The 25859-nt window shown below is 45.1% G+C and overlaps 1 protein-coding gene across 7 annotated transcripts in view; it reads right to left on the reverse strand.

The window, feature by feature from the left end:
- Nucleotides 1-25859, reverse strand: part of LOC105495444 (dynein axonemal heavy chain 10) — a 177910-nt gene that overhangs the window by 51843 nt on the left and 100208 nt on the right. For 6 of the 7 annotated variants that reach the window (XM_071070839.1, XM_071070841.1, XM_071070842.1 and 3 more), the window contains 14 exons: nt 24262-24380; nt 22346-22504; nt 18593-18728; nt 17246-17368; nt 15714-15848; nt 15183-15399; nt 12824-12943; nt 11742-11887; nt 9315-9467; nt 7434-7694; nt 4996-5168; nt 3646-3739; nt 3186-3353; nt 1190-1378 (listed from right to left, as the gene is read on the reverse strand). In XM_071070839.1, the coding sequence (XP_070926940.1) occupies nt 1190-1378; nt 3186-3353; nt 3646-3739; nt 4996-5168; nt 7434-7694; nt 9315-9467; nt 11742-11887; nt 12824-12943; nt 15183-15399; nt 15714-15848; nt 17246-17368; nt 18593-18728; nt 22346-22504; nt 24262-24380 (2193 nt within the window). The remainder of the gene's footprint in view (nt 1-1189; nt 1379-3185; nt 3354-3645; nt 3740-4995; nt 5169-7433; nt 7695-9314; nt 9468-11741; nt 11888-12823; nt 12944-15182; nt 15400-15713; nt 15849-17245; nt 17369-18592; nt 18729-22345; nt 22505-24261; nt 24381-25859) is intronic. The other variant, XM_071070840.1, reaches the window with a different exon arrangement.

The raw sequence follows: 25859 nt of genomic DNA on the forward strand, positions 1-25859 counted from the left end.
AGCATTGTGCTAAAAGAAAGACGCCAGACACAAAATACACACACACACTTTTCACATGAAAGTCTAGAATAGGAAGCCTATAGAGACAGAAAGTAGATTAGTCATTAGTTGCTCAGGGCTCGATGAGGGGAGGGTGCAGAGATTAGGGCAGTGATCACTAAAGGGCATAGGATTTCTTTTTTTTGAAACCACAAAACGTTCTTTTTTTTTTTTTTTTGACAGAGTCTCACTCTGTCTCCCAGGCTGGAGTGCTATGGCACAATCTCAGCTTACTGCAACCTCTGCCTCCCAGGTTCAAGTGATTCTCCTGCCTCAGCCTCTGAGTAATTGGGATTACAGATGCGTGCTACCATGCCTGGATAATTTTTTATTTTAGTAGAGATGGGATTTCACCATGTTGGCAAGGGTCACGAACTCTTGACCTCAAGTGACCCACCTGCCTCGGCCTCCCAAAGTGCTGGGATTACAGGTGTGAGCCACCGCGCCTGGCCGACACCACAGAAATGTTCTAAAGTAGACAGTGGTGCTGGTTGCACAGATCTGTGAATGTGCCAACAAGCACTGGCTTGTATGCTTTGAATGTGTGGATTGTATGGTCTTGAATTCGATCTCAGTAAAGCTGTTTAAAAATACAAGATTCTAAGATTAACCCAGATCTGTGTGTGCAGGCTGTGCAGATATGGCAGCCAGCAAATTGCCAGCCCCATATGATGGGTCCACTGAGGTTTGGGCCAAGCCCTCCCCATATGAACACACATCACCGTTCACAGGATTTGCTTGTATCTGACTTTCTAACTTGATCTGACATTCTCCATCCTAAAAACAAGACAATACAGATGGTCCCCGGCTTCGATGGTTCCACTTAGGATTTTTCAACTTTACGATGGGTTTATTGGGATATTAAATGCATTTTCAACTCACAATATTTTTGACTTATGAATAGTTTATCAGGATGTAACTCCATCCTAAGCCAAAGAACATCTGTACTTAGATGCTTTGGCTATTCAGTTAAAACATAGTAATATCACGCCAAAAACAAGAAACAATAAAACAAACCAAAACACCCATCTCTACACTCTATGAAAACATCATGTTATAATCTGCTGTGGATTGTTCCAATATGTACATGAACTACCAAACGCAGAAACTGGCATCATAAACCTGTTTCTGGGAGGGTACGTGGACTGACCTCACAGCCGGCTGTGAAAGCAGCCAGCCTCGAAAGAGACTGCTTCCCTGAGCCCCCGACCCCGACCAGCAGGGCGTGGCCGCGGTCCATGCGGATGATACGGTGCACCCGGGTTAAATGCTCCAGAGCGTCGTCGAAGAGAACCAAGTTCATTTTGGTGTTGCTTTCATTATACTCTTCAAGAATTTCCTGCATTAAAAACAAAAAAAAGAAGTTAAAACCCAGCATGGTAGATTTTACAATCTATCCATCTGATAAAGGGCTAATATCCAGAACCCACAAAGAACTCAAACAAATTTACAAGAATAAAACGAACAACCCCATCACAAAGTGGGCAAAGGATATGAACAGACACTTCTCAAAAGAGGACATTTATGCAGCCAACAGACACACGAAAAAATGCCCATCATCACTCACCATCAGAGAAATGCCAATCAAAACCACAATGAGATACCATCTCACACCAGTTAGAATGGCCATCATTAAAAAGTCAGGAAACAACAGGTGCTGGAGAGGATGTGGAGAAATAGGAACACTTTTACACTGTTGGTGGGACTGTAAACTAGTTCAGCCATTGTGGAAGACAGTGTGGCAATTCCTCAAGGATCTAGAACTATTAATACCATTTGACCCAGCAATCCCATTACTGGGCATATACCCAAAGGATTATAAATCATGCTGCTATAAAGACACATGCACACGTATGTTTATTGCGGCATTATTCACAATAGCGAAGACTTGGAACCAACCCAAATGTCCATCAATGATAGACTGGATTAAGAAAATGTGGCACATATACACCATTGAATACTATGCAGCCATAAAAAAGGATGAGTTCATGTCCTTTATAGGGACATGGATGAAGCTGGAAACCATCATTCTCAGCAAACTATCGCAAGAACAGAAAACCAAATACCACATGTTCTCACTCATAGGTGGGAAATGAACAATGAGACACAGGAAGGGGAACATCACACACAGGGGCCTGTTGTGGGGTGGGGGTAGGGGGGAGGTATAGCATTAGGAGATATACCTAATGTAAATGGGTGCAGCACACCAATATGGCACACGTATACATATGTAACAAACCTGCACGTTGTGCACATGTACCCTAGAACTTAAAGTATAATAATTTTTAAAAAATAGAATTTAAAACCCAGCACGGTGGCTCATGCCTGTAATACTAGCACTTTGGGAGGCTGAGGAGGGAGGATAACTTGAGCACAGGAGTTTGAGACCAACCTGGGCCATGGAGCAAGACTCTGCCTCTACAAAAATAAAAACAAAACCATTAGCTGGGCACGGTGATATGTGCCCATAGTCCCGGCTACTTGGGAGGCTGAGGCAGGAAGATCACTTGAGCCCAGGAGGTTGAGGCTGCAGAGAGCCGTGATCATACCACTGCACTGTGGCCTGGGTGACAGAGAGAGACCCTGTCTCTAAGTAAATAAATAAATAAATAATGTTTTAAAGGATCACTGGATTTTAAGAGACAGACTCCCTCCTTTTGTCCAGAGGAGATTAAGAACGGAAGAGAGATTTTTCTGAACATCTACAGTAGTTAAAATAATTAAACTGTTTGGGTCTCCGAGATTAATCTAGCTTTCACAATCAAGATTTTCATCTGATGGGCTTTGACTGGCCAGCAGCGACCCAAAGCAGGTAACAAGGCTCATCTCATGAATTAAATGAAATGAATATCAGGGAGTCAAACAAGCGGTTCCCAAACCTGGCTGTGCACCAGAATTGGGGACCCTCCATGGACCCAGTGCAGCAAATCTCACGGGGTAGCCCAGGAGTCTGTTTAACAATTTCTTAACGTCACTCCCAAGCATGCTGGATGTGGGAACCACTGGACCAGACACAAGTCCTTATTTCAAGCCCTCAGACAGAGCCACAGGCGTTAGGCTCCTGGGCACCCACGCCATGTTCAGCTCCTGCTTGGCCCATGCTCAGGAGAAAGCGAGCCCATGGACAGGGTGGGGCTCATCCCCACCTGGAACAGAGCCTTGGCCGCCTCGTAGTCCTGGATGTCTTCATAAATGCGTGGTTCTCCCTCGTGCAGAGCCATCCGGAAGTCTCCAAACAATATGGGATCCCTCATCACCACCTCCACGTCATCGTTAAAATGTTCCGTAACCAAATCACCTAAGTGCTGTTGTACCTTGAAACAGACGCCCACTTAAGGACCCAAACTCAACAACAGTACATGGGCTAAAACTTGTTAGGAACAGAGGATACACTATTATTATCTAAAATCATTTGCATTCTATTTTTTTTTCAGTTGCTGCAAGGTGCTTAATAACCAACCCACCCTCCTTTGCCCCATTGACCTCTCGTGCCTATTTTTCTGCAATTTGTGTCCTATATAAAAAACACATTTGGCGCTTGTTTATTTTCCTGAGAAGAATTTTCTGGCTGAGCTTTGCACTTGCTGGTGCACTGGAGGTACTGACCAGCTGCTTGTCTGTTTCACTGATCAGCCGGTCGTGGAAGACTCTCAGACATTCATTCCTCCAGACTCTCACCATCTGGGCCACCGTCTGGAATCTGCAGAATGGAAGGGACAAAAGTCAGCCAGGAAGTCACCTGCAGGATCCCAGGGCTGACGGCTGTGACATTCAGACAGACACACAGGGTGCAACAAAAGCCCAACATTTCTCCAGTCCTGCCCCCTAGTCTTATGTTAATGAAATCTAACCAGAGAATCCAACAGAAGCTAATAAAGTCAAGTCATCATCCGTAGCTTATCTTACTGTAGGAAAGAACAGTAGTAGTGGCCGACACCTCCTTTTTCTAAGAGCCAACTCCATCTGGCCTCAGTTCTAGAACTTTCCCTGCATTCTAGCAAAGAACTGTCACTCCACCTGAAACACCTGGAGCTGCCCTCTCCTGACCGCCCCTGACATTCTACATGTTTCAAGGCACCAAAGAGCAGGATACATGCAAAATTCTCAACTCATTCTTCAGTATCTTCTGGATTCATAATATGAATCCACATAACTGGACTATGCTTGCAAATCCACACAGACTAAAGTAGACATTCACGTGAAGGTATAAGCCTAGTTTTGTTTTTTTTTTTTTTGAGACGGAGTCTCGCTGTCGCCCAGACTGGAGTGCAGTGGCCGGATCTCGGCTCACTGCAAGCTCCGCCTCCCGGGTTCACGCCATTCTCCTGCCTCAGCCTCCCGAGTAGCTGGGACTATAGGCGCCCGCCACCATGCCCAGCTGGTTTGTTTTTTTTTTAAATATTTTTTAGTAGAGACGGGGTTTCACTGTGTTAGCCAGGATAGTCTCGATCTCCTGACCTCGTGATCCGCCCGTCTCGGCCTCCCAAAGTGCTGGGATTACAGGCTTGAGCCACTGTGCCCGGCCAAGCCTAGTTTTAATGGGGAATTTCCTTATACCATGACTTAAATCCTTTCTGTCCTCTGTTTACTTCTCACAAAGACACACATCCTATAACCAACCAGCAACGACTGAGTTATGTGAGCAAAAGGCTCCAGGCAGGCAAATTCCAACTTCAGAACTGAAAACGAGAAGTCAGCAACACAGTCCTGCCCAAGGGGTATGATAGGCCTGTCCACACTTCTGCTTCTCTTGGTTCTACCTGTTTCAATTCAAAGGCTTACAAAGCATCAAGCCTTAAGCCAAGCACTGGTCTCTCTTCTTCAACATAAGCAAAGACATTGGGTAATTAATTCATACAATGATTCATCAAATCCATCGATAAGTCCTCTGTCTTAAAAGAATAAGAAAACCATCATACCTGTGGGGCATATTTTAGTAAGATAAACCAAACTCACCGCTCCGGGTTAGTGAGGACAAGACCATTAAAAACCCGTGAGAGATCTCGAAGGTTGAAGATGTAATGGAACTTCGACGGAGTGGGAGGTAGGTCTTGCACAATAATTTTGTAAAGTGCTAGCGTGCAGAATGTTAGCTTGCCACTCACAGCCACAATGCTTTCATGAAACGTCTGAAAAATGCAAAGACACCCCCCCAACAGACAAATGTCCCTCAGTAGATGGATGAATAAACAAAATGTGGCAGAGCCGTACAATGGAATATTACTGAGCTATAGAAAGGAATGAAGTTGACCAGGCACAGTGGCTTACGCCTGTAATCCCAGCACTTTGGGAGGCCAAGGTGGGCAGATCACCTGAAGTCAGGAGTTCAAGGCCAGCCTGACCAACATGGTAGAAACCCTGTCTCTACTAAAATAAAATACAAACATTAGCTGGGCATGGTGGTGTGCACCTGTAATCCAGCTACTTGGGAGGCTGAGGCAGGAGAATCTCTTGAACCCAGGAGGCAGAGGTTGCAGTGAGCTGAGATCATGCCATTGCACTCCAGCCTGGGTGACAGAGGGAGACTCCATCTCAAAAAAACAAAACAAAACAAACCAGGAATGAAGCACTGACAGACACACACTCCAGCACGGATGACCCTTGAGAACATGATGTGGAGTGAAGCAAGCCAGGCACAGAAAGTCACGTGCTTTATGACTCTATTTATATGAAATACCCAACATGGAAAACTCCATGGAGACAAAAGGTAGATTCATGGTTCCTGGGAATGAGAGGTGGGATGGGAGTAAGTGCTAATGTGTATGGGTTTCCTTCCGGGGTGATGAAAATGTTCTGGAGTTAGATGGTACTGACGGTTGCACGACACTGTGAATGGACTAAATGCCACTGAATTGTATACTTTAAAATGACTATAATAACTAATTTTGTGTTATGTGATTATTATTATTTTTTGAGATAGGGTCTTGCTCTGTTTCCCAGGCTGGAGTGCAGTGGCATGATCACAGCTTATTGCAGCCTCCACTTCTTGGGCTCAAGTGATCCTCCCATCTCAGCCTCCCTTGTAGCTGGGACTACAGGACACCACCATACTTGGCTAATTGTTTAGTATTTTTTGTAGAGACAGGGTTTCACCACATTGCCCAGGCTAGTCTCAAACTGCTGGGATCAAGTGATCCACTCTCCTCAGCCTCCCAAAGTGCTGGGATACAGGTGTGAGCCACCATGCCCAGCCATTATGTGAATTTTACTACTTATTTTTTATTTTTACTTTTTTAAATTATTTTATTTATTTATTTTAGATTGAGACTCTGTTGCCCATGCTGGAGTGCAATGGCACAATCTTGGGTCACTGAAGCCTTCACCTCCCAGGTTCAAACAATTCTCCTGCCTCATCCTCCCAAGTAGCTGGGACAACAGGTGCCCACCACCATACCCAGCTAATTTTTGTATTTTTAGTAGAGATGGGGTTCTGCCATGTTGACCAGGCTGGTCTTGAACTCCTGACCTCAAATGATCCACCTGCCTCAACCTCCCAGAGTGCTGGGATTACAGGCCTGAGCCACTGCACCTGGCCTGATTTGTTTGTATTGCTCTAGATTTTCACACTAACAAGTCAACATGATGTGAAACCAAAGCCCCCAACCAGCCCTCAGTGGGAGTTTTGACTAGCACAGACCTCACAGTTTTGAAAGCAAATGCCTTCAGGTAGGGCATGAATGGGCCAGGTGCTCACAGTTCCTACTGGTCATGCCTGACCACTCCACACCTTTATCTTACCCACCTGGCCCCTGGAGCCTCCAAGTGTGCAGACCCCGCTTTAGCAGGGAAACGCCAGATCAGAAGATGGTTGTTTAAATGAATGGGTTCCATTTGGAGGAGCCAACTAAACCATAATAATAACAGCAGTAACTAGCAACTAATGAGTAGCTGCTATGCACTAGGCAGTGTGCACTAGACACCCTTTACACACATTTTCTCTCCTTTCATCCTTCCAAAACCCAGTGAGGTGGGGACCGTCATGATCTCCCCGCTCCAAATGAGAACGAGGTTAGGAGAGTTCAAGGGACCTGATCCTGGAGCAGAAGGGGACTGACTCCAGGGCCTCAGCCTGCTAGTTGATTCTTCGCTGTCACTCACTGTGGCATGAGCACCTCAGGGCCACATCAGGACTCCCACGAGCCCAAGGCACTTTTGCCTCCATGGACCCCTTCCTCCATAAAAACACATTACAACTACATTTTATAATGACATTGTATAAAGAGGATTTTTTTTCTTCTGATTTTGAAAGAAATTAAAACATTTTCATAGGCCCTTGAAAGTATTGAGGGCCCTAGGCTTTGACCCCGCTGTGCCTAATGGGTAAGTCAGCCCTGCGTATGCTTCCTCCCAACACGAGGTCTTCCGGTTTAGACTTCTAATTAAAATCAAGTTACCGAGGTATGGCCTTTCAGGATGGAGGAATAAATTAAATGCAGAGACTCCTCTGAAGGAAACGGCACGTTGAAGACACTGAATAGTGAAATAAATCTCGGGTCAACTTCATTGCGGCCTCCTCCGGCTTTCCCCATTGCAGCGATAAAGCCAAGGTCTCGAATGCTTTTACAGTTCAGCTCCTTCCCACGGTCATATAAGTAGCCTTTTTCCAACAGCAGCTTCAGCAAGGCAACTGGCTGCTGCGTGCCGTATTCATCCACCTTGATTTTTATAAAAAAGAAAAGAGAATAGTAGTATCGCAAAGCGGGAGTCAGAGAGGCCTTGGCTGACCATCCTAACTCAAGCTCATTTCTCCCGTCACTCTCCAGGGCACCTTGGTTTCAGTTTCACAGGGCTTCTCAAAGGTTGCAACTGTATATATCCATTTGTGATTGTGTTTTTTGAAGTTTGTCTCCCTTACGATACTACAGCTTCATGAGGGCAGGAACTGCATAGGTGTTGACTACACAGCACCAGTCTCATAGGAAGGGCTGAATGAATATATGTTAATTCAATTAATGAACAGATGGATAGATGGATGGATGGGTGGATGGATGGACAGACAGACAAGTGGACAAATGGATGGATGGACAGATGGACAGACAAGAAGTCAACAGTGCAGTCCCACCCGGGGGTGTGATATGCCTGTCCACACATCGACACTTCTGTTTCTCTTGGTTTCACCTGTTTCAACTCAGGGGCTTACAAAGCATCAAGCCTTAAGCCAAGCATTTGTCCCTTTCTTCATTTAACATAAGCAAAGACATTGGGTAATTAATTCATACACTGATAATGACAGACAGATGGGCCCATCCATTGAATGGACGGATGGATGGATGGATGGATGGATGGACAGATGGACAGATGGACGGATGGATGGATGGATGGATGGATGGATGGATGGATGGATGGGGATGGATGGATGGATGGATGGATGGATGGATGGAGATGGATGGATGGATGGATGGATATGGATGGATGGATGGATGGATGGATGGATGGATGGATGGATGGACAGGTGAATGAACAGACGGGTAGATGGATAAATGGACAGCTAGAGGAAAAACAGACAGACAAGCAAAGAGAAGAATAGATGGATAGATTAATAAATATATGAGTGAATGGACAGATGGATGGTTGGATGGATGAACAGATAGGTAGGTAAATAACAGATAGGTGGATGAAAAAACAGACACATGGATGGATGAAGGGAAGAATAGACTGATAGATGAATGAACATATGGATGGATGGATGGATGGATGGATGGATGGATGGATGGATGGATGGATGGATTCTGGCTTTGCATACTGTCCTTCTGGAAATAGACTTTCAGAAAAAAAAATGGTTCTATGAAATAATGTAAATTTTAATTCTAGTATGCTAAGAAAACTTTGTACTTCTCAGGCTGTGACCCCAGAAACATACTCATAAGGCAGCCAAAGTTTCTCTTCCTCAAAAAGTCCAGCGGAATTCTTGGGAAGTATCTGCCCTGATGCCTCCCATGTACACGGAGCCAACATCAGTATTATTAATTTAAAGAAGAGCTCCTTTAGAAACTACTTCCTCAAATACATACTGAATTTAGTTCAAAGGCTGCCAGCTACCTGCTTCCCTCCTCTAAGAAACTAGGGAACGTGATCAGTCAGGGCAAGGTCCCTCTGTGTAAGAACAGCATCCCAGGCACATTCTGCCCTAGGCTGGCTCCCTGCAGCCTGCGCCCTGCAGACATTGCACAGAGGTAAATATCAACGTTCTCATACTCACTTCTAACACACACACACCCATGCAAACACAAGCACTGTCTTGACCCATCCCTCCACCTGCTTGAGCGTCTAACTACCCTTGGCATATTCATGTCATCCATGAACACCAGCAGGCGTTTTCCCATGGGCGGGCCGTAAGTATCTTTGGTTCGCTTTTCCACATTTGCTTCTAAATTTCTTTGGATATCCATGGACGTGGTGCGGGAGGAGAAGTTGACCATTAACACAATCTGAAGCAGAAAGAGATGATGTGAAAAGCCATCCTTTTCTTCAGGGTACAGCAGTCAACATTTGCACACAAGTTAGCAACTATTTTGCAAATCCCTCTGAACTAACTTTTTAATAACCCAGTGTGAGTCTGTGCTTCATTATTTTCTAAGTGCTAAAGCAAGAGTTCCTCTTTCCTTTCAGCAGATTGTATGAGTCAATAGCGAATTGTCACATGTGAGCCTTGGGGACAATGTGACACAGAAGAAAGTAGACTGAGGGTCTTGTTTCTGCACAGTTCTAGCAAGGTGACTTCCAAAAAGTCATTCAACCTTTCAGAGCCTTGTTCTTCTCACTTGTAAGACGATTGTAATGACATCTTTTTGGACTACTTCATAGAGTAATTGCATCGTATGAGATGCAATATCCAACAGTATTTTCAATATGACAATATTCAAACATAAATCACTATCATGCTGGCTGTATCGAAACAGGTCAAAGAGAGCACGAACAAGTGGTTCAGGCTTTGGGACTAACTGCTGGTGGGAAGGGTGAGGGAAGCCCCCTGGATGCTCATGCATGTGTCCTCAGCCCTCCTGCCATGCTTAGGCTGGCGAGAGCCCCTTGAGTAGTGGTTCTCACACTTAACTAATTATGCATCAGCTCCACCTGCAGGGCATGTGCCACACACCTTGCTGGGCTCCATTTCCCAGAGTTTCCAATTTGGTAGATCAGGGTGCGTTTTGTTTTTTTTTATTTTTAGGAGATAGGGTCTTGCTCTGTTGCCCAGGCTGGAGTGCAGTGATGTGCGATCATAGCTCACTGCAGCTGTGAATTCACAGCCTCAGTGATCCTTCATCAGCCTCTTGAGTAGCTGGGACTACCAGGCACAAATCACCATGCCTGGCGGTCTGGGATCTTTTTTTTTTTTTTTTTTTTTGAGACAGAATCTCGCTCTGTCACCCAGGCTGGAGTCCAGTGGCGCGATCTTGGCTCACTGCAAGCTCCGCCTCCCAGGAGAATGAGGCCATTCTCCTGCCTCAGCCTCCCGAGTAGCTGGGACTACAGGCGCCCGCCACCATGCCTGGCTAATTTTTTTGCATTTTTAGTAGAGACAGGGTTTCCACTGTGTTACCCAGGATGGTCTCGATCTCCTGCCCTCGTGATCCACCTGCCTCTGCCTCCCAAAGTGCTGGGATTACAGGCGTGAGCCACCACGCCTGGCCTCTGGGATCTTTTAAACAAGTTTCCAGTGATGCTGAGGCAGCCAGTCTGGGGACCATACTTTGAGAACGAACCTCTGCCTTCCAGAACCCTCTCCATGTAGGGCACCCAAAGTGCAGGTGCACACGAGCTGAACGTGTTGAAGCTGAATGTGTGCCCTGCTAAAGCGACTGCGTTCAGGTGCACCTGGCCGGGCTGATGAGCACCAGTTGCAGAGTCCTGGGGGAGGGGTGTTGTGACGGAGGCTCCCAAATGCGTCATCCTAGTGCCTGACTCCACAAACCCGTAGGTCCCCCTGGCTGTAAACCCTGCCATGCTCCCTGTGCACATCTCCATGTTTATCCTACCACTGCCTGCGAATCCCTACAGAACAGATCTTCACAGCTTGTTCACTTCACTTGTCCTATGCACCCCGCAAACTCCATGCTGGGTACATATCCGACCTCCTACAAATTGGACATGTAACTGACTGGAGGAAGGAAAGGAAACACTTGAAAAGTTTTAGAAACCCAAAAATGATGGTGAATAATGTGACAGCCAGCCTCTAAGAGGGCCCCAGATTCTCCTCGCCTCCAGGTGTCCACGCCCTGGTGCAGGCCCCTCCCACACTGTATCAGGGTGTACAGGGTGGATTCTGTCTCCCCCATAGATTAGGGCAGAAGGGAAGGTATGTGACTTCCAAGGCCAGGTCATAAAAGACATCATAGCATCTGCTTTGCCACCTATCTTAAGCACTCACTCTGGAGGAAGCCAGCTACCATGTTGAGCACACCCAAGCCATCCGTGGAGAGGGCCCCAGGGTGAGGAATGGAGGCCTCCAGCCTTCAGCCATCTCAGATGAGGATCTCAGATGAGGATCCTCCAGCTCTAGCCAGGCCTCCAGATGTCTACAGCCCTGGCCAACAGCTTGACTGCAATCCCATGAGAGCCTGAGCTAGAAACCCTCAGGTAAGCCACTCCCACATAATTGACCCACGGAAACTGTGAGATCATAGTGTTTGTTGTATGAAGCTGCTATGCGCTGGAGTAATTTGTTACACAGCAATAGATAACTCATATAAATAATGACTTACGTTAGTTTCTTCACTCAGATTTTTGAGGAAATTCTGGGTAGTGGCTGTCTTAGAAGTACCAGATTCACCAACAAAAATAACAGGTTGCTTAATTTTAACCATTTGTTCCAATATCCAGGTAGACCGAGTGGTATCCACTGTGTGAACTAAAATAGATATTAACAACAGGGGCATCTCAGTAGCTCCTGTAGGGTGAGCACTGGGGGCAACGTGGAATTGTCCTAGAACCCCACAGATCCCATAAAAAACAGCAGCAAAGGCCAAGACATGACCTCAGAAACAGTCACCCATTTAAGTGTATAATTTATTGACTTTGGCACAGTTCTACGGCCGTGCGATCCTCACCACAGTCCAGGTTTAGAACACCCAAGCTGTTTTTAAGATGCAATTCTGACTTATACTCAGGATATTAAAAACTCAGCTTCTCTGTTGCTGACATCAGTCAGACCCCTGCGGGATTTAACTTCCTGACCAACACCTTCCTCTGAAGAGACAGTGAAACCACAGCATCACGTGCGGCTCCCTCCTGCACTGGCATATTTTCATCCTGATGGACTCCTGAGAAAACAGGGACGTCCCACTCTACAAGTTCAATGGACCAAAGTCAGACACATGCTTTGTGAAATTATTCAGCCCATATTTTATCTAAATAGCCAGAGGGGTGCATTCTAAATGTGGCTCAGTATATAAACGCCCATGGCACACAGCTTTTCAAGTGAGCGCCCTTTATAAAACACTGCCTCATTCCTTGCCGTTTGGTCCCCACCCAGACAGCTCTGTGGACTGAAGATGAGCCTAGGGAAAGGCAAGGGGAGGCGAAACAGCATCTCATCCACCTGTGGGGATCGGCCTGCTGGGGAAAGAGCCACGGAAGATACTCAGAGCCAGCAGCTGACAAAAATACCAAAGGGGCCACCCTCTGTGCCCAGGAGGGCCCACGGCTCACCCTCTTCAATTCTTCTCTACCAGCTCTCTGCGTGGGACTTCGAGTACCAGAGAAGCCATGAGATCTTCTCTGCCTTCTCCTAGAGTGAGGATCACACACTCCTAAACCCAGGAATAAGGATTTGACTATGACTTACCCAGGATGTCGATAAATTTCCTCTCGGGGGCATGAATATACTCTGGAACTAATTTACTCCATGGGACCCACTGATTCCGTTTGTCATCAAAATGAAAGTCATACAAGGTTGGAAGTTGACCTGCAGGAAATAATGGTTGATTTCACTTCAATCATAAACATGGAAATGTAAAACCGGTTCTGGCACATGCTTGAAATGAACTAATGTTGCGTGTACCACAAGGAGGCCATAGTGAGTACTTCAATGCTGCTCCTTTACTGGACAGATATCGAGTACCTTGAACTAACGCTACTCATCACTGGACACATACTAAGTATTTGGAGCTTATGTTTCTTGTTCACGGGACAGTCACTAATGTGACTCGTGCACTGGTCAGGCACTTTCTGAGTATTTTCAACTAATGCTTCCCATTCACTGGACATACACTTCCCTGCGAATACAATAGCGAAGCAGAGAGCCCTGGTCCCTACCCTTGCAGTTGTTGGAGGGCCAGGTGGGGGACAGATACAGGCAAGAAGTGGCCATTTCAGTATGGAGCCGTAAGTGCTGCAGCGGGAGACGTGCAGAAACAGCGGACAACACGGGAAGGCAGCAACCCAGGCGGGGCAGGGGAGAGATGGAAGCTGCGGGTGCCCAGGTAATCACCATTGCCTCCACCCAGGCCATGCGAGGCTTTACTTGAGCGTGTCTAAGAGCTGACGGGATGGTAGAGAGGGGGAGACTGAAGATGAGAGAGAGAGACTCAGATGGAACGAGGAGCCTGAGAAGGAGGAAGGGGCTGGGTTGGCCTTGGCTGAGGTGGAGTGGGGGTGTCCTCTTCCACTGTAAAAGGAGAAAGCTGAAGACGGGAGCTGTGGGCTTTTCCGCTGGAAGGAGAGCTTCCTATCAGACAGCTGCTGCTGTTCCTGTGGAAGCAGGAAGAAAGATCAGCTGCAGAGAGAGGCGAGGGGCAGGGTGGAGATGTGGGGAAAAGGCCCAACGCTCCTTTGGAGCCAGGAGTGAGGGTGCCAGCTGGGGACTGGGATGTATGGAGACATCTGTCTTTGTGGCTGCATGGTCCTCTCCCTGTCAGCCCCTAGAGAGGCCGAGAAGACAGACTTGGGGTTTTCTCAGAGGGATTCAACAGGACAATTAGGCAAGGCATTTGGGGGTCTCAGGCAAGAGTGACTGAAGTGAAGGCCACCAGCCAAGGAAGTGAGGATGCAGGGAAGGGGCAAGTATGGGCGCTTGAGGCGACAGCAGACACTGGGGCAACAGAGTGGCCATCCCCATGAGGCCAAACAGGAGCACAGTGGCCCGAGTCACAGAGGCAGAGTAGGCGGAGAGCAGGATTCGTGACACAGACATGACAGTGCCAGAGGTCACCGTCAAGGGTGTGCTCGAGGGCCTGGAGGGCTGGAGTTGTGAGCAGGTGTCAGGAAATGGGATGCCCACCGGGCCATTCAGGCCCCCAAGATGAGGGCAAATGAGGGAGGCAAGCCAGGGAAGCAGGCCAACATCGTCTCCGAGTAAGGGAATTGTAGGCGGCAGCAGTGCACAGCCAGCGTGGCCGGCGGAGCAGAAAAGCACTCCCCCAAAGGAGACTTCAGCTCTGGAAGAGTGCACTCAGACTCCCGCCGAATAAAGCAGGGACTTGTAAAACATCTTTGATTTGCTCCATGACTCTCCATTAGAAAGACCAGAGGTCATTTCATTTTAAACTTTAAAAAGACCACCAGGTAAGGAGTATAAAATACAACTTCAAAAGCCATCTATATTTCAAGCCATGCTCAAATAGCAATAAGAGATGGACAAAGAAGAGTCCTAGCACTGCATGTAGACCTTGGAGAATGCATCTTTTTCATCATGGATGATTCACTGAAGATGCACATTTTTGTGCAAAAACATAAAATGTTAATTTTATGATTTCCTATGAACAATTTACAAATCCACTCTTGATTGTCTACTGTGCAAATAGTCAGGAATACAGCAGATGAATTATACGGTGGAAATGGAGTGAGGTGGTTAAAAATAAAAATTAAAAAACAGATAGGGAAGCCCACAGGAGAAGAAACTCAAAGTCATGCAGAATGTGACAAGTTTAAAGAGCAAAGGAAGCAAGTGCCTATGCTGAGGCAAGAGAAGTTGACTGTCATCCAGAAAGACCATCCAGAGGGCTTGGGCTTCTACCACAGCAGCCGATGCATTTAAACTGCTTCTGGGGTCTCCGTCATGTGCGCTGACCATTGCATGTTTCTCTAAAGAAGCAAACAACCTGGAAAACTCAGACAGACAGAAATGTGGAAAAGCTTGTTCATTTCCTCTAGAAATTTAATCAAAGGCACTCAGAGCAGGGAAACAGGCGACACTCGGTTCCCACCTGGCAGTTCCCCAGGGTTGGCCCAAACTCCTTCTGTGTCAACAGTAGACAAAGAAGCAAGGCGTTTGATATATTCGTCAAATTTCATCCTTCCATCCTCAAGCAGGGAGGCTCCCAGAGAGCAGTATAGAGCCTCCAGGAAGTAGCACTCCAGCAGGTCGAGGTCCTCTATTTCTCCTTCTAGTAACGCATCCAACATCTTGGCTAACTGGGTTACCTGGTTCACAGGAAAACATCTGGTTCAGCTCACAGAGTCCACCCCCACAGTCCACCCCCGCAGAGTCCATTCCAGTCATAAATCCTGGGATCCCAGGTCCCAGAGCGAGGGCAGCATATGACCCATCACGTTGGTTCCGACAGAGGGAACCCAGTATCTTGACTTGCACAAAAGCAAGCATGGCGCCCTCCTTGGCACTGACCAACAATGCTACTGTTTACCCTGTCTGGCATCTTCACTCCCCTTAAAACCCTACTGTGAGCCTGTCTTTAGGAAAGAATTTCTTTTTGCTAACAGCAGGGATCGTTTCTTACCATATTGAGGTCTGTCTGAGGAACTATTGTCTTCAGCTTCTCTGTTTGTCTTCCATCCACTATCCCTTCCACTATCACATCCACGAGATAGGGCACATATTTCTCAAAGAGACTATTCAAATTGTATTGTTCCACCTGTAAAAAAGCAGCATTCCAAAGCATTTCAAGGGTTCGTTTATTTAAATGGAAGTTAGTGGAAAGCTGTTCTTGCCCAAAGAGGATTGAGCAACATCTTCTGATGAATGATACATCTGGCAGGTGAGGAAACCCTGATAATAGTGCCCTGTATTAGCAGAGAGATTTGTCCTTTACAATATGCTTTCATCTCATCATGAAGTGTTTCATTTCGCTGCCACAGGGTCTACCATGCCCTTGGGGTGGAAGAAGGGAAGATAACAGTTCCCATTTGACAGGAAAGAGGCTGATCATCTTAGAGTTCAAGTGACCACAGTCATCCAGCAAAGACTGTAAAGCAGTGAAGGCCCCCTCCCTATCAAGGCACCAATCACCACCAGGGATTGCACGGGTCCTGAGACAGCTGTCTCCCACAGGACAGTGCCTCAAATGGTTCTATCATGCTTCCTTTGTTCTGCTCTTCTCTGGCATAATTATGTCCTGGTTTCCATTCACCTCCAACCTAGTAGCCCTCCTAGAGACACACCCAGACCACCTGTGTTCCTTTGAGAAGGTGGTCATAGTGTCCTAGGTGTGGTTGAGCCACAACCCGAACATGACTGTCACATCCATCTCTGCACTTTTCACAGAAGCCTTTTGTTAAGACAACACACACTTCTGGCCTGTCATCTGTTTTGTAAATAAAGGTTTATTGGTACACAGCCATGCCCATTCGTGTACAAATTTCTGGCTGTCTTCATGCCACAACAGCAGAGTTGAGTAGTTGTGAAAGAAATCATATTGCCCACACAAAGTCTCAAATATTTACTATCTACCCCTTTACAGAAAAAGTTTGTCAACCTCTGGTCTAGACCAACCAATCCAATCATTACCTATCCCACTGGCTATAAATTATCTGAAATCAAATAAGTGTGTTTGCCATGGGCCGGGCGCGGTGGCTCAAGCCTGTAATCCCAGCACTTTGGGAGGCCGAGACGGGCGGATCACGAGGTCAGGAGATCAAGACCATCCTGGCTAACACGGTGAAACCCCGTCTCTACTAAAAAATACAAAAAACTAGCCGGGCGAGCTGGCCCGTAGTCCCAGCTACTCGGGAGGCTGAGGCAGGAGAATGACGTAAACCCGGGAGGTGGAGCTTGCAGCGAGCTGAGATCCGGCCACTGCACTCCAGCCTGGGCGACAGAGCGAGACTCCGTCTCAAAAAAAAAAAAAAAAAAAAAAAAAAAAAAAAAAAAAAAAAAGTGTGTTTGCCATGTTTTCACTTAATTTGTGCTCAGGGACATGGGCAGGTCAAGGACAAGGTCATCACCTTCGACTACAAACATCCCTCTGGACTATGTTATCCAACTAGCCATCAATACTGATAACTTTAAGTTCATTTTAGAAAAAAACTTCACCTTGTTTGGTATTTGATTAACCCATTTTTCCCAGTAAGGTCTATATTTCAAGTTTTTAGGATCCACATAAACCATTCCACATCGAGAGACAGTTGCAGGGGAGGCATACTGTAAATCTCCAACCTGGAGAAATAAAGAAAATCAATCATGGCTACAGCTATACACAAGATAAACTAGATGTTTAAGGACCTTCTCTTATGGAAAGTTTTTACAACTGCATGAAATCCAAATCATACCAAAATGAACACAGCTTTCATGAGGTTTTTAACTGAACACCTGGGATTTTGATGAGAAGATTACACACTTCTGATGTAACATCTTTTTAGTTTTTCTATAATAAAATTAATGTGAAAATATGTTGTAGAATATCTGACAAAAAATAGAAAAGTATAAAGAAGAAAATAAGTTATCCAAATCCCACCACCTAGAAACAAATGTTGTTTTGAAGTGTTTTCCAGTCAATCTTTTTTCTTTATTATTTTTTTAAAATAGTTGAGATCAGGCAGTATAAAACTTCATAAGTACACAGCTAAACCAGATATATTAACAAACCTAGCTCTCTCTACAAAAAAATATAGTTCAGTCAGCTAATCAGATAGTAATATGTACAAATATTCCATGTACCCACCAATTTTACAGTTAGAAATGGCATTAATACTAAGTTAGAGTGAAAGCAAGTCCCAGGGCCACACCTATGAAACAAGCAGTCCATATCCTAAGCAGGAGATAGAGGGCTTTGGAGAATAGTCTCCAGGAAATAAAGGGGCTCAACAGAATACTTGATATGATAGAAAGTTTTTAAAAAATGAGGTTAAGATAAAGGCAAATAGTGTGAGGAAAAAAAAAAAAAAAGGAAGGCAATTACAAACTCCAGACAAAGCAAATGGCTCTAAAAGAAAGTAAATGTAATCACAGTATATTAGTTGGTTCTTCAGTAAATATTTCTATCTTCATTATAATGTAAACATTATCTACTATTAACCAACTTAGCAATATACTATTCTGACGTTAGTGGTATAAGAGATGAATTCTCACTTTTGTAGCAGTCAGTCGATAGATAATGTATAAACTATAAAATGTATAAAGGAAGAATATCATGCTAAGCCTGTTACTTATAGACAGTAGGGTAATCATGAGAAGAAACAATTTCCATAAAAAGTAAAAGTAGTCACCTCTGGGATAAAGAGGGATGAGAGAAGTAAGGAACAAAGAGTTGTACTCATTATAAACCCTTATGTATTGTTTGTTTTTAAATAATCGTCTATATTTACTACTACTTTAATAAACATCTACATTTTTAATTACAAGAAAGACTTATGTTCAAATTTACTTTTAATCACTACTTGCCTCAAAGAGCAGGGCACAGTGTGCTTGGAGCCGGATGCGTTCCCCATTGGCCAATGTCAACAACTTGTTGTCATCCATCACAGAATTCATGTTTTCTACCCATAGAGCATCCACATCACCATCAAATAAAATATACCTGCAGCAACCAAAGAAAGGAGAGGTATGGGTCCTAGAGAGTTTCCAATTATGGAACTTGGTATAACCTGCCCATTCATGTTGAATGTCTTTTTCCCAGGGTTTTCTAACCAGGATCTGAGACAGAGCACCCTAGCTGGCCCACAGGTTTAACTGAATGGTACATAAAAAATTGTTTGAGCCTGTAATCCCAGCACTTTGGGAGGCCGAGGTAGGCGGATCACGAGGTCAGGAGTTCGAGACCAGTCTGGCCAACATAGTGAAACCCAATCTCTACTAAAAATAGAAAAAATTAGCCAGGCGTAGTGGTGTGTGCCTGTAATCCCAGCTACTCAGGAGGCTGAGGCAGGAGAATTGCATGAACCCAGGAGGCAGAGGTTGAAGTGAGCTGAGATAGCACTACTGCACTCCTGCCCAGGCAACAGTGCAAGACTCCGTCTCAAAAAAAAAAAAAAAAAAAAAAAAGAAGTTTGAGTTAGTTGCCAATATTTAAGAATGAGGGAACTTCACACAAAAATCTGAATTTCTCACTTCTTGGGCAAACTGGAAGTTCTGAGCACACAGACCTGGATTCCTTCATGGGAACAATCTGCTGATGCTGAGGAGTGGCTGCCTATGGAGACAGAAAGTGTCATAGTCCCTGCCCCTGCCACAACGCCTACCTCATTCTCTTACACCTGAGGCTGAGTATCAATTGCTATTGATCACTGGTTTTAACCCCTGGTTTCCTGTGGTACAGTCAAGAGTAAAGAAAGTATTTTGGATATCCATGTGTAGTGGGTCGAATGGTACCCACCCCCCACCAAAAGATGTGTTCACCCAGAAGCTGTGACTGGTGACCTTGTTTGGAGAAAGGCCTTTGCAGATGTAATTAAGGATCTCAAGATGCGATCATTCTGGCTTATACAGATGAGTCCTAATCTAATGACAAATGCCCTTATAAGAGAAAAGCAGGAGGAGACATGAGACACGCAGAGGGGAAGGCCAAGACAGAGGCAAAGGTTGAAATGATGTGGCCACAAGCCAAGGAACACCTGGAACCACCAGAAGCAGAAGAGGCAAGGATTTGCCCTAGAGCCTTTGGAGGGAGTGCAGTCCTGCTCACACCTCTTTTTAGACTTTTGGCCTCCAGAATTGTGAGATAATAAATGTCTGTTGCTTTAAGCCACCCAGTTATTTGTTATGGCAGCCCTAGGAAGCTAACACCACCATGTAATTTGCTCCACTTCACTCATTTGTGCTACCTGCTGGGACCCTGGGAGAATCTGAGTTTACAAGCCCTAGTTTACACACCATGCGTGCTGGCAGCACGTCTACTTCCAAGGCCTCAGGTATTTAAGCTTCGGGATGGTTTCATTTTGTGACTATACTGGGTGACATCTCATGCAGCGAAGCCCATCTCCACAGGACAGACGCTATTCTACTGTGCTGAAATGGTGGCTTGATAGTGCCTCCATTTAACTCACTGATATAAGTAGTTGGATTTTTTTTTTCTAGCGTTAACATTTTGGTTTATTTCCTTCCCATATCTTTTTTCTTTTTAGCTTTTTATTTTTAAATAATTTCAAACTTACAGAGTTACAAGAATAAAATAGTATGAAGAACTCCCATATGCCTTTCAGTCAGATTCCCCCACTGTTACGTTTTTTACCAGATTTGCGCGCTCTCTTACTCTGTCTCTCTCTAAATCATTTGAGAGTCAATTGCAGATAAAATGCCTCCTTCCCCTAAATACTTAAGCAAGTATTTCCTAAGAATAAGCACCTTCTCTTACACAACCACAGCAGAATTATCAAACTCAGGAAATTTAATATTGACACAATACTATTATCTAATATATAATCCACATTCAAATTTCACCAGTTGTCCCTATAGAAAATCTCCATTTATATTCATTATAAGAAGACTCAAAGGCCAGGCGTGGTGGCTCACCCCTATAATCTCAGCACTGTAGGAGACTGAGGCAGGAGAATTCCTTGAGCCCAGGAGTTCAAGGCAAGCCTGGCCAGTACAGGGAGACTCTGTCTCTACAAAAAAAGCAGAAATTAGCTGGGCGTGGTGACATGCACCTGTAGTCCCAGTCACTTGGAAGGCTAAGGTGGGAGGATTGCTTGAGCCTGGGAGTTCGAGGCTGCAGTAAGCAGTGATCATGTCACTGCACTTAGCCTGGGCAACAGAGCATGACCCCGAAGAAGAATAAGAAGAAGGAGAAGGAGAAGGAGGAAAAGGAGGAGAAGGAGGAGGAGGAGGAGGAGGAGAAGAAGAAGAAGAAGAAGGAGGAGGAGGAGGAGGAGAAGGAGGAGGAGGAGAAAGGAGCAGGAGGAGGAGGGAGGAGGAAGGAGGAGAAGGAGGAGGAGGAGGAGGAGGAAGGAGGAGGAAGAAGGAGGAAGAAGAAAGAAGAAGACAGAGGAGGAGGAGGAGGAGGACAATGATGACAACGATGACGACTAGATTCAAGCAACCATCAACAGATGCTCAAACCATTGGGTGAATGGGTGAAGGTTGGATGAGAAATGGGACATTTACTTAGTCATAAGATATCTCCCTACATTTGCATATCAACTGCGAAGAGGAAAATGGCACCTTAACCCAATAATCAAGATTAACACCACCCATAATAGGGCAACCAACACCACGTGCCCGTGATGAGATGCGAAGGACACAGCATCGTTCCTGCGGCCTTCCTGTCAAAGAGCCATAGCCTGAATCTAATTATGAAGAAGCAACTGACAAACCCAAACTGAGATCATTCTCTAAAACAGTTGGCCTGGAATCCTCCAGAACAAGAAGGTCATAAAAGATAAAGAATCCTAAGGAACTGCTCAAAATTAAAGAATGCCAAAAACAAGATGATGGAACTCAGTGTGGAATCGTGGGTTCATCCAGAACCAGGGGAAAAGTGCTAAGAAGCTGTTTTTAAAGCCATGAGTCGGGACTTTGGACTCTTGTTATTTAAGGATTTTATTTATTATTAATGGGATTTGATTAGAACATAAAATCAGAACCATTCCTGCGTTTACAAAGAGATATTATAGGACCAACTAAAAGCTTTTTACCTTACACACCCTCAGAGCATTTATTACCTTACACACCCTCAGAGCATTTCTGTACTTGGCCTCACTTGGCCTTCGCCATGTCACGTGGTGATGTCATCAGGGCACCATCAACCACGTCTACAGATGGAAAACCGTGGCTCGGGAGGGCATTCCTCCATTTTCCATGGCACTTTGCTACCTTTCTTTGATTTACCTTGCCATAGAACATGGTGACCAGGCAGCTTGATGGCGGCTGTGTTTGAGGACTTAGAGTCACACAGATCAGGGTTAAATCCCTGGCCTTGGGGCACGTTTCTGATCTTTTCTAGGCCTCAGTTTCCTCTGTGGTAAGCTGGGAACAATCCCGGTACCTAGCACATTGCATCACTAAGAAGACTGAGGTCACACGTAAAAAGCACTAAGACTGGACTGCTCACTTCCGAAGCACAGCCTCCAGGATTGAACTCCAAGTCTGCTGAAATCCAAGCATGAAGCTACAATGTATAGTCCTGCCACCGTTTTTAATGTTGAGCTAATTAACATTAACTAACTCAGGCTCTTTCCTACCTACAAAGATACTCACTTTCGCTCCTTCTTATCCGTTGGCCTGTTGATTTCCCTGAAGATGTTTGACAACACCCCATCGGTCCAGTCTCGGGTGGTTGGGTCCAGGATGCCATAGAGTTCTATGACACTCACGGCTTTGGGGTTCAGGATGTACAACTTTGTCATCAGCCCAAGCCTAAATCAAGAGAGGCTTTAGCCATGGTTCAAGCAAACTAAATGCATGAGGAAAACAGTCTGGGTTCCCTCTGTGAGGAATTAGATGTTTTGAATTCAAGCCAAAATTTAAAATGCAACCCATGCAAACTCTTCACTGGGCTTCCCTTCACTGTTAGTGCTTTCTTCTAAACATAAAGCAACCACATTTCACCAAAAATGTGGCCACAGCACAAATGAGGTCTGAACTAGAAGCACAGCTTCGCCTCTGGAGGGCGCCAAGAAGCTAACTTTCATGTATATTTCATATTTATGCATATTCCATATTCATATATATGGCATTTAAGTAAATATCTCAGAATTAAGGGCGTATAGGAGACCGTACTCAGTCATCCAGGATAATAACAAAGCTTTGAACTACAAATGTTCAATCCTTCTTACTTGCAGAACAACATCTGCTCTGTGCTGACTTCATGGATCAAGCAGACAGGGCACTTCTCACCATAGTGCCTATAAATCCCCGCAGCCCTAACTATAGGATTAATTCAGCCAAAGAGAACTAAACATCACACACTCCACAGTTCACAACCAACAAATCAGTAAGTCATAATAATGTACATGCTACATTAGACATACATACGTGTGTGATAGTTCTATAAACTATTTAACAATGAATAAATTAAAAAATGAAATGCAGATGGCCACAGTACAGCCCACTTAGAGTCAGTAAACCACTGTCAGCTCGTTTTCTCATATGAAACATATGAAGAAACAACGGGAACAAATGACATACACTTACTCTTTAGATTTTATAGACTGCCTATTAAGTCACAAAAATTATTGGCTTGATTTAGATTTTTGCCAGACTGTCAGCATCCACGGAGGACTTTCTGGAATCTAGTTATTGCTTAGGAGAGAAGCGAGGAGTCAGGAATCCACTTTCAGTAGAAGGCTTTCAATTCACTGCAGGCTGTTATGATATACTCTCTCTCTCTCTTTTTTTTTTTTTTTTTTTAAGAGAGAAGGTCTCACTCTGTTGCCCAGGCTGGTGTGCAGTGGCACAATCCTAGCCCACTGCAGACTCAAACTCTTGAACTCAAGCAATCCTCCCTCCTTAGCCTCCTGAGTAGCTGTACTACAGGTGCACGTCACCACACACAGCTAATTTTTTTTTTAATGTGGAGACGGAGTCTCATTATGTTGCCCAGGCTGTTCTCAAAATCCTGGACTAGGCGATCCTCTCACCCTGGCCTCCCAAAGCGCTGGGATTACAGGCATGAGCCACCATGCCTGGCTCCTTTATGGTCTTCAATGTGGGAGTGTACGATCACTGTTTCCTGCATGAAGAATTGCCCCTGAAGGGCTAGAGATTATAAGGCACCCAGGGAGGTGACATTCTTTTTCTGGCCACTGCGAAACCACAGCAGTGCTGCATAAGGTGAATCCTGAATTACTTTAAGGAAGCAATTTAGACACCAAAAAACTATGACTTCACGTTCATTTTCACAATATCCTCATAAGATAGTTTGTGAAACTCTCATTTCACAAATGAACCTATTCACCATCTGATGCACAAGCGGGTTGCTATTTTGCATTCTAAAATATCTTAACTGAGTCTGCAATAAAGTCAGTAAAAACACCCTGAGTCAAAAGGGGTGTGTATTACAAATTTACCCTCCCAGGAAATCAGAGAGCAAAGTGGGACTTGGTAATACTGCCACCAAACATATACCGTGAGCCCCCTGGCAGTCAGGCCCTCCCCATGGAGGTCATACTCACTTGGTCTGGGCCTGACACAGAGTGTTAATGACGACGGACTTGCCCCCTCTGGTGGGTCCCACCACCATCGTCGTGTGGCGGGTTAACATGGTCTCGAACATTTGAACCACTTTATCCACCTGCGGGACAAACAATGGCAGTTGGGCTAAAACATGATCTTTTCCTGAAGCAGTTTTATTGAGATACAACACACATGCCTACAATTTACCTTTGAAAGGGTACAAGTCAATGGTTTCCAGTATATTCAGAGACTTGTGCAACCATCCCCACGAGCAATTTTAGAACATTTTTATCACCCCTCTCCGCAAAAAACCCTGCACCCATCTCTCCAGTCCCCTTTCCCCCAGCCCCTGGCAACCACTCATCTACTTTCTATCTCTATGGATTTGCGTATTCTGGGCATTTCATGGAAATGGGATCCTAGAATGTGTGATCTCTCACATCTGGCTTCTTTTGCTTAGCGTGTTTTCAAAGCTCATCCATGTTGCAGCATGCGTCAGTGCTGCATTCCTTTCTATGGCCAAAAGATATCCCATGGCATGGACAGACCACATTCTGTTTCAGCAGTTGATCCATCAATTGAGGGATGTTGGGTTGCTACCACTTTTTGGCTATTATGAATAATGCTGCTCCAGACATTCGTGAACAATTCTGAGCAGATGTTTATCCTCACTCTTGGGTAGATCCCAGTAGTGAAATTGCCAGGTCTTATGGTAACTCTCGGTTTAACCTGTTGAGGAACTGCCAGGCTGTTTTCTAAAGTGGCTGCACCATTTTACATTCCTTCCGGAAAACACATGCTTTTAACAACCAACTACAGAGAAAATCAGGGTCAGGAAAGGCACAGAAAGCTCTCATCCACAGCCGGTACCCGGTGCCCACTGCCCAGGCCTGAGGCCTCCGGGGTAGCCTGACACCCTGAAGCTGGCTGACCCGAGGCAACCCCCCAGGCCTGGAGGCTCTGAGCATTTACATTCTCAGCAGGACTCTGCCAATCAATACGTATTTGGCTTAATGACAACATATACAGCTTACAGGCTCTTCAGAGGATCCAAATCCTACCCCAGCAATATCTAATTCAATTTTTTTCTAAGTGTGACTCAGGAGAAAAAAAAGGTGAGGTGAGGAAAGAACCTCTGATGGTTGATGCCTCAAAACAAAATATTCGAGTCATCTGATCACACTGTGTGAAACAAACTACATATATAAAATTTAGCCTTAAAAAGGAAGAAATTCTGACACATGCCACAACATGGATAAATATTGAAAACACTGTTAGTGAAATAAGCCAGACACAAAAGGACAAAAATTATATGATTCCACCTATAGGAGGTACCTAGAGTAGTCAAATCTGTAGAGACAGGAAGTCGAGCAGAGGTTGCCAGCGGCTGGAGCGAGGGGAGAAGGTAAGTAGTTAACGGGTACAGGGTTTTAGTTTTGCAATATGAAAACGTTCTGGAGATGGATAATGGTGATGGTTGCACAGCAATGTGAATGTACTTAGTGCTACCAAACTCTACATTTTTTCTTTTTTTTTTTTTTTTATGTTTTGAGACAGAGTCTCGCTCTGTCACCAGGCGGGAGTGCAGTGGCATGAT

The sequence above is a fragment of the Macaca nemestrina genome, chromosome 10 (genome assembly GCF_043159975.1).
Source record: "Macaca nemestrina isolate mMacNem1 chromosome 10, mMacNem.hap1, whole genome shotgun sequence".
Lineage (NCBI taxonomy): Eukaryota > Metazoa > Chordata > Mammalia > Primates > Cercopithecidae > Macaca > Macaca nemestrina.